The sequence below is a fragment of the Benincasa hispida genome, chromosome 5 (genome assembly GCF_027475165.1).
Source record: "Benincasa hispida cultivar pf3 chromosome 5, pf3_genome.v1.1, whole genome shotgun sequence".
In the NCBI taxonomy this organism is placed as follows: domain Eukaryota; kingdom Viridiplantae; phylum Streptophyta; class Magnoliopsida; order Cucurbitales; family Cucurbitaceae; genus Benincasa; species Benincasa hispida.
The window spans coordinates 6270329-6278010 of record NC_143482.1 but is presented as its reverse complement, the minus strand read 5'-3'; the positions used below and the strand labels follow the sequence as shown (position 1 = coordinate 6278010).

The 7682-nt window shown below is 33.0% G+C and overlaps 1 protein-coding gene across 2 annotated transcripts; it reads left to right on the top strand.

Moving 5' to 3' along the window:
- The first annotated feature begins 2502 nt into the window (after nt 1-2502).
- LOC120078472 (E3 ubiquitin protein ligase DRIP2-like) lies at nt 2503-7305 on the top strand. Of its 2 annotated transcripts, none has more exons than XM_039032741.2 (7): nt 2503-3120; nt 4095-4194; nt 4780-5116; nt 5249-5691; nt 5793-5843; nt 6402-6474; nt 6608-7305. In XM_039032741.2, exons 1-7 carry the CDS (start codon nt 2937-2939, stop codon nt 6779-6781), a joined length of 1362 nt encoding a protein of 453 aa, XP_038888669.1. In that variant the 5' UTR covers nt 2503-2936; the 3' UTR covers nt 6782-7305. The 2 variants fall into 2 exon arrangements, with proteins under 2 accessions (XP_038888669.1, XP_038888668.1); XM_039032740.2 differs by having other exon boundaries at nt 2536-3120; nt 6390-6474.
- The last annotated feature ends 377 nt before the right edge of the window (nt 7306-7682 follow it).

The following is a 7682-nucleotide window of genomic DNA, read 5'->3' as shown; positions in this document are numbered from 1 at the left end:
GAACTAAGAACCCTTTTCAAGAATTTCACCAAGTTATTAATCATTAAAACTTAGAAACGCGGGCAAGAAGTTCAATCAGCAATTAATCCAAATAGTTGACAAATTCAATATTATCAAACTATTAAAAAATAAATTCACTAAATTCAATCCGCTTTTTTTAACCTTAAAAAAACCACCAGTGTTCAAAATTAGCAATCACAATTCAGTTTTTTTTTTATTTAAAAAAACTCATATTTATCAATTAAGTATTAACATAACTTTTCGGTTAAAAAAAAGAAAAAAAAAACAGCGACAACATTAACTTTTTCATTATTAATCAAATTTAAAACCGAACTCATAAAGTCATCCATTAAGAATTAAAGAAAAAAAACTGATATTAAAACCAACAAGACTTTAATTGGTAATTGACCGATACCTTCGCCCAACAGCAACTCCAGTTAGTCATTAATCGAAAGTCTTAATGGGTAAAAGTTGCAGCAACTAAAGACCTAACTCCTTCGATCGGTCTTGAACTTTTTTTCTAGTGAATTTCATCACATTGGTGGACTTTTGTCAAGAATGTTGAACTGAACATCCTTAATTTTGACAATAATAGAACTAAGGCTTTAGGAAACCACGTTCAATCAAAATAATCAACAAAAAAAAAAAAATCACTTTAATCCACCACTAACACATCATTCATAATTGGTGATGGGTATGTCAAATACCACAGACAAAAATATGGGTTGCAAGAACACATTTTGCCAAAGAAAAAAATGACCATCGAGATTTCCATCCTACCATCGATGAGTTTACAACGCTGCTATAATAAGCCGACCATTTTTTTAAAAAAAAAATCTTTAAATTCTTTAACGAAACCAAAATTTAATCAACAATGCCAATGGAAAATGCATAAACTAACAATCCAACATGAAATTCATGCTCTAATACCACTTGTTAACATAAATTCTTTATATCTATATTGAATAGATAAACTCTAGGATCATTCATGTCAAATTGTCAAGAATAACATACTAGATTCCATTACAAAATTGATGATAGCTTCAAGATGATGATGGATGACTATGGTCTTTCTCAACCAAAACTCCGAATGCCCTTAGTGGCATCTCTCTATATGGGATTCAAGAAAGACGGCTTATTGTTTTGGTATATATTGGGGACCATAGCCCTAAGGTCTCTCTTTATATACTAGTTCAATTAGGGTTCCCATTAAACCCTAATTAACTAAGAATGAGCTTCTACCATTAAGTCCATACTCAATTAGGAATCTAGGGTCTTAATTAATTAGATCACATAATAGGGCCCAATCTAATAAAATAACTCAATGTGATAAATTATTAATCCACATACATAGCCTATACTTTAATTAAACATATTATTATTTAAATATGTCTAACACCTCTAATTTTGAAGAAATGACTGCATATCAATTATCTCGGAGATAAACTCACGTTGACACATAAATAAATCATTTACCTAAGTATTAATTAATTATCGTAATATATATATATATATATATAGATTGATTGATTGATTGCAATAACCAATCTGCATGTTTTGATTTTTGCTTATATTTACAATTATTTTATTAGCTATTATTTTTTGTAATATTTTTTAAAATCTAAATTATGGTAAATTTCTAGATGTTAAACTTGTATTTCATTTTTATGAATGTCACAAGAATATGATTTTCATATACAACTCGAATGGTGTAAATTAAACATTCTTGATTAAATTTAGTTTCAACTCATCAAGAAAAATCATAGGTGTTATTGTTTTTAGGATTGAAAGCATTGAAGAAGAATACAAGCATTTCAAAGTTAAATGTCTTATCTATTTCACTTTTAAAATCGTAGGTTCGAATTTTCACTCTTATATCTTAATATTTTATTTACAAATGTGGTAGTTTTTATAGGATTTAATGACATTAAAAGCACATATAACTAGTCAAGTCGAATATAGTTCAATGGTTAAAGCATCAATTATCATCACAAAGGTTGATAGTTTGATTCTTACTAGTTCCATCAATGATAATAATTTGATGTAGTATCCACCGAGCTTTAACGTTTTGTTTATGTCACAAACCACTTGTCAATGCTTTTTTTTAAAGCGGTGAATACAAATACGAGTGAGAGAGCAAGAAAAAATACAAGTAAAAGAGAGTGAAGAAGGAAGAATCCTAATATATAATAGTACTATTGTATTGAATTAATTGAACACGAACATGAAAAAGTGATACAAACATTCTTATTTTCAAAATATTGGTCAAAGGACGTTTTGATGGCATAGTTGTATTTTGAGCATTGAAGTGTGCGTCTTTTATACTCTCTTTTATATCGTCTTTCTTTCGTTGCGCATTTTAATACACTGCGCACCCTCGGCGCATGTTATCTTCAATCCTGATCTGCTTTAGTTGACTCTCTTTCTCTCTCTGTTTCTAATTCTCTCTGTAATAATTCCTTTTTCTTTTTCTTTTGTATTTCTCTTCTTTTTTTTTTTTCCCTTTTTCCTCTTTCGAATTTAAACGTGAAAAACAGAATTAAATCCATTTTTTCTTTTCGTTCCTTCATGCTCCTTTTCTACGAAGAGAAACCAAACAAACAAACAAAGTCTCTTATATCTTTTTTTTTCTTTTTTCTTTTTTCATTTCATTTCATCGATTCCAGATCAATCATCTTCAATCTCTTCAATTCCATCAAACCCCACGTCTAATTCCTTCTAATTTCTCATACCCATTTCCAAAATCTTGCTATTAAACACAATCACACTCACACTCACCCCCATTTTCTTTCCCATTTTTCCCATCTCCAAATGCTTCATCTTTCTTCTTCTCATCTCTTGATTCCCTCTTTTCACTGGCTTTCCCTTCTTTGATTCTTTTGTTTCTGAGTCCAATCTCAAATGGGTTTTTGAGATAATGAACGTAAATTTCTCTTATGAACAAATGTTCAACAGGGCATGCAGAGTTGAGGTACGTGGTTGAGGTTTTTGATTCTTTTTGGGGTATGGCGAATCGGGTTGTTAAAGTGAAGAGGGAAGCCATTGCAGCATGCATAACTTGCCCACTTTGTAATAAGCTCTTGAAAGAAGCTACTACCATTTCTGAATGTCTTCATACTTGTGAGTTATTTTTGCTTCATTTTGGGGTCTTTCTTGATTTCTCTTCTTTTAGGTTCTTTTCATTTTGATTCTTCAATTTTATTGCCTTCTGTTTTGTATTCTGTCTTTATTTTTCCTTTGGTTTGACTCTTTTTGATCCAGGCTAGTTTGTGTGTACTTTGAAGCCATTTATGGTAGTTTTCCATCTTTGATATCGAACCCCTTTTTTTTGTGTGTGTTTAGATTAATTTCTGTTGACCCTTTTGTTAATTATCGACAAAAAAATGCTTTTCATGAAAGAAAGTTCTTCATTTGGGTTAGTACTGTTTCATTTTTTTTAGTACATATTCTTCATGGCTTTTGAGTATGTCTGGAATTTCACTCGTATATGAACTCAGAGTTGCTGTGGATTTGATTTGATTTATGTGTGTCAATTGATCGTATTGATTTGTTTGAAAGTATAATAGTACAGTTTGTGTATTGTGAAAGGTCTTGCTTTTCTAGTGATTGAGCTGAGCAACTTTTTCAGTAGAAGACTTTTGAGTATTTGCATAACTATCAATAACATCTCTACATTTATTATACGAAATCGTGTATAGCTTGGCATAACGAATTCGAATCAAGTTTAAGAGTTGACTTCCTTATGAAACTACATATTTTGAATGTTCCCTGCCTGTCAATTTTATCTATAAAGCAGAAGTCACTAAATTAATAACCTTTTTTTGTTAGTGTATATTGTATGGAAGTAATTACAAATTTTTAGGGAAAGGACTAAACTTTTTTCATGAACTGTTAAACATCCTATTTATTTACCTTTATTAAACACTTTAGCTTGCCAATTAAGATTGTGATAGATGACGTATATGTAACGAACAGGAATAGTTTTAGTTTCTTTTTCCTGGTCAAAATTAGTCTAATGAATGGCATTGACTTAATTAACCATTTGTTCACTGTGAAAGTAGTTTATATTGACAACCTAGTGTCAAATTTTCCAGTTTGCAGAAAGTGCATATCTGATAAGATTTCCGATGAGGAACTAGAAAACTGTCCAGTATGTAATATTGACCTCGGGTGCGTCCCACTGGAGAAATTAAGGTAAGATTTATACTACATAATGCCACTGCCTCTTGATGACTCCCTTCCTTGTCTTTATTTGCGATTGTAGTTGCTCATAACTGGGAATGCTGATCTTTGAGTGTGCTGTTTTGTTGCTGATTTCTGGTGATTCAATATGCATATAAAATTTAATTGCCTACATTTACATATGACAACAAGACCTTTTCAATTGTTTTTGTGCTTTTTCACCCTTGGATTATTTGGATCCAATATATGGTTCCTTGGTTTTAAACAACATATTCATTCCATAACATGGTTGGTTTTACTGTAGTGCATGATTTTAATTAATCAAATAAGCATTTTAGCACAGCCATAACTCATTTTTGTGCTTGTTATTAGTTACAATTTGCCTGTTGTCATTTTGGCCGAATGAGATCAAAAGCTACAAACTACCATTGCCTATTCAAATATCAGTACTCTCCATCTTCAGTTTATGTGCATTTGTTTGCTACAATGTTACTATGAGTTATTCATTGTTTTTACATTTTCATATGCTTGTGATATAAAGTCTTTGGTAAGAATTCAGCACTTGTTGAGCATTTATCTTGAGAATATAATCACCAGGCCAGACCACAATCTAGAAGATTTAAGGGCCAAGATTTTCCCTAGTAAAAGGAGAAAAGTCAAGACACCCGAAGTTGCTCCTGTTATACTACCACCAGTTAGAAGAAAGGAAAGATCACTTTCCTCATTGGTGGTCAATAGTCCTAGAGTGTCAAGTCATGCTACTGCAACTGGAAGAAGAACAGCAGCTGCTGCGGCAAGAATTGCTTCTATTTTACGAACACCAAGAGTCTCTTCTGAGAAGCGAGTGAAGAAAGAGGATGATTCCGTGGATGACCATTCAGAGAGCTCAAGTTCTCTCGAGACATCAGACAAATTCAATCAGAATAAAAGGCCGGTAAAGACAACCAACTTATTTCCTTTTTTCCCCCTGCTTCCCCTGTGTTCCAACTCAATGTTATTTTTTTCCCAATAGGAGTATTTTTTTTTTTATTAGTAATATTTTGGCTTAATGTTGGACTTACTGCAGGATTCCAGTCCTACCAAGTCTACCATGCCTTTGCGAAATAAAGAAGCCGAAAATGGTGTTAACTCAGTGGAAGGGAACTTGGATATCTGGAAACCTCTAAATTTCTTAGTTGAAGTTGCAAATAGGAGTAAATGTTCCAAATCTAGTTCACAAGGATTTGAAACTAAAGTTGAGCCTGCAGAAGTCGATGGAAGTGAAGCTCAGGCCAGCAAATCTAGAAATAGGGAAGGCAAACGCAAGCAAAAACGTGAGAATGGAAAAACTAGAGCGGACCCAGTATCTCCAGAAACTGAAAAACCTAAGAAACTTCGTAGGGTCCACCAGAAAAGGGAATCTTTTTATGGGGACTCCAGCCTTACACCCCAGGTTGTGTTAGATGCCTCTAGTGCTCGGCATGAAATAAGAGCTGGTCCAATTTGGCTTTCACTCATAGCTTCTGATCAGTGAGATAAATCTTTGTTCCCTACAATATGCGCTATATAAGACTAAACAATTTTTAATAAGAAGTCTTCATGCCTCTACTTACACTGATTTTTGTTTTCAGGGAAGGAGATATATCGTTGCCGCAAATTCCTGCTAAGTATTTGAGAATAAAGTAAGCTCCACTTATGACTTGTTCGATAGAGATAGCCCCTACCTTATCCTTATCTTAGATGTCAAGTAATTTGATTATATATAATACTAAGGTATGCATGAGCATCTTTCATTCCTGTTTTCAAATTTTCCAGAATAGATTTTTTCAGGCTAACTAAATATTCGAGCGGTATAAAAATTTCTTCATGACTTTTGTGCATGGTTATTATTTCTGGAAGAGAATAGTTTTTCTCTTGTTTCTTAGACCAGGAAGGAGCCTCAATCGACACTTTTGCTTGCACACATTGCTTAAAGTCTCTCAATGCTAATGATCATAGGAAAATTGATATCGTCGCTCTGCACATTTGGGTTTGTAAAAATACCATTGTTGATACTTAAAACCATGCTAATTTCTTTTCTCGTTGCTCCTGCACGTTTGGGTTTGTAAAAATACCATTGTTGATACTTAAACCATGCTAATTTCTTCGCTCGTCGCTCTGTGCATTTGAGTTTGTAAAAACACCATTGTTGACTAGGAGTTCAAGGTATATATTGTTATATTTTTTAGTTTTGGTCACAGGGATAGAAACTTGCCAGTATCATTTGTCCAGAAGTACCTTATGAGAAAGCTGGATCTCCCAAGTGAATCAGAGGTGAAAGAAACTCATCTTCTTTAGTTTAGTTGAAAGTCTAATCCAAGAGCCTTTCCTTTCTCCTACTTGAGTATTCATATTTATGCTATAGTGTTCATTTTATGGCTTAAGATTGAGGATTTATATTTTGCAGGTTGAAGTCAAGTGTATGGGACATCCAGTAGTCCCCACTCTGGATTTGCATAGTTTAGTTGATTTGTGGCTACAAACAGCCTCAACTTCCGAAAAAATCCCGGCATCGATTGGCTCGTCGGCGGAGGATTTCATTATGGTTCTTTACTATGCTAGAAAGATCATAGTTTCTTGACCTTCAATTTCCTTCATATACATTAATCTGCATCGAAGGGTCTTCACGCAGTTCGCCCTCTGCCTGTCATCTCTTCGGTAGCCTCGCCATGATTCTTGATCAGAGCAAACCGATGCAAAGCCAGTGAAAAGGCCCCGAAATGTTTCTCGAGTATATACCTGATTCCGGGTGCTCAGTTTAAATGACTGCATCAATCCCAGTTGCTCAAAAGCTTCTTAGATTTAAGATTTTGTAATATTTGGAGATAATGATAGAACATTTTAGAGTAAGCTAACAGCTATTATGGGAGTACCATAATACACACTTGAAATTCTTTATACACCCACATCATTAAATAAAGCCAACGACAATCTCCTTTATTTAAAATTAACCATGTGGTGTGGGTGTAATGAAATATTTTAAATGTGTGTTTTGTTTAGGAACTCCCTCAGCAGCTGCTTTTACTTTGTTAAAATATGTACTTGAACAATACCAAATTATCCTCATTATTCTAATAAAGTTTCATATCTCTCTCCACTGATTAATTATCATTAGCCCAAAGTTACCATGTTTCTTCAAATCTGCATCTGATGGCCTCTAAGCATTAGGATATATCAAAATTTTAATTTTATTGGATGTATAAAAGGATATACAGATAAAATATCATAACTTACTATACATATATATTATTTAATTTTTTTTTTTTCTTTGGAAAAAATCAATTTTGGCCACAAATTTGTAAGGTTTGGACCCTAATTTTCAATTTCATTAATTTGACCATAAACTATGCGTCTTGTAATTCTAACATTCTAATAAGTTTTTACTCTTAAGTATCTTCTTATGCTTTTAATGAATTATAAATCGTGTGAGGTTGATAAATTGACCATTTTTCTTATTGGAAACCAACATTCGAGTTTGAGGT

What these genes read in the sequence shown, in the direction of transcription:
- LOC120078472 (XM_039032740.2), top strand. Translation starts at nt 2,937, where the DNA reads ATGAACAAATGTTCAACAGGGCATGCAGAGTTGAGGTACGTGGTTGAG. An exon ending in TCACTCATAGCTTCTGATCA is followed by an intron (nt 5,692 to 5,792) that starts GTGAGATAAATC and finishes TTTTGTTTTCAG; the next exon opens with GGAAGGAGATATATCGTTGC. An exon ending in GCTAAGTATTTGAGAATAAA is followed by an intron (nt 5,844 to 6,389) that starts GTAAGCTCCACT and finishes TATATTTTTTAG; the next exon opens with TTTTGGTCACAGGGATAGAA.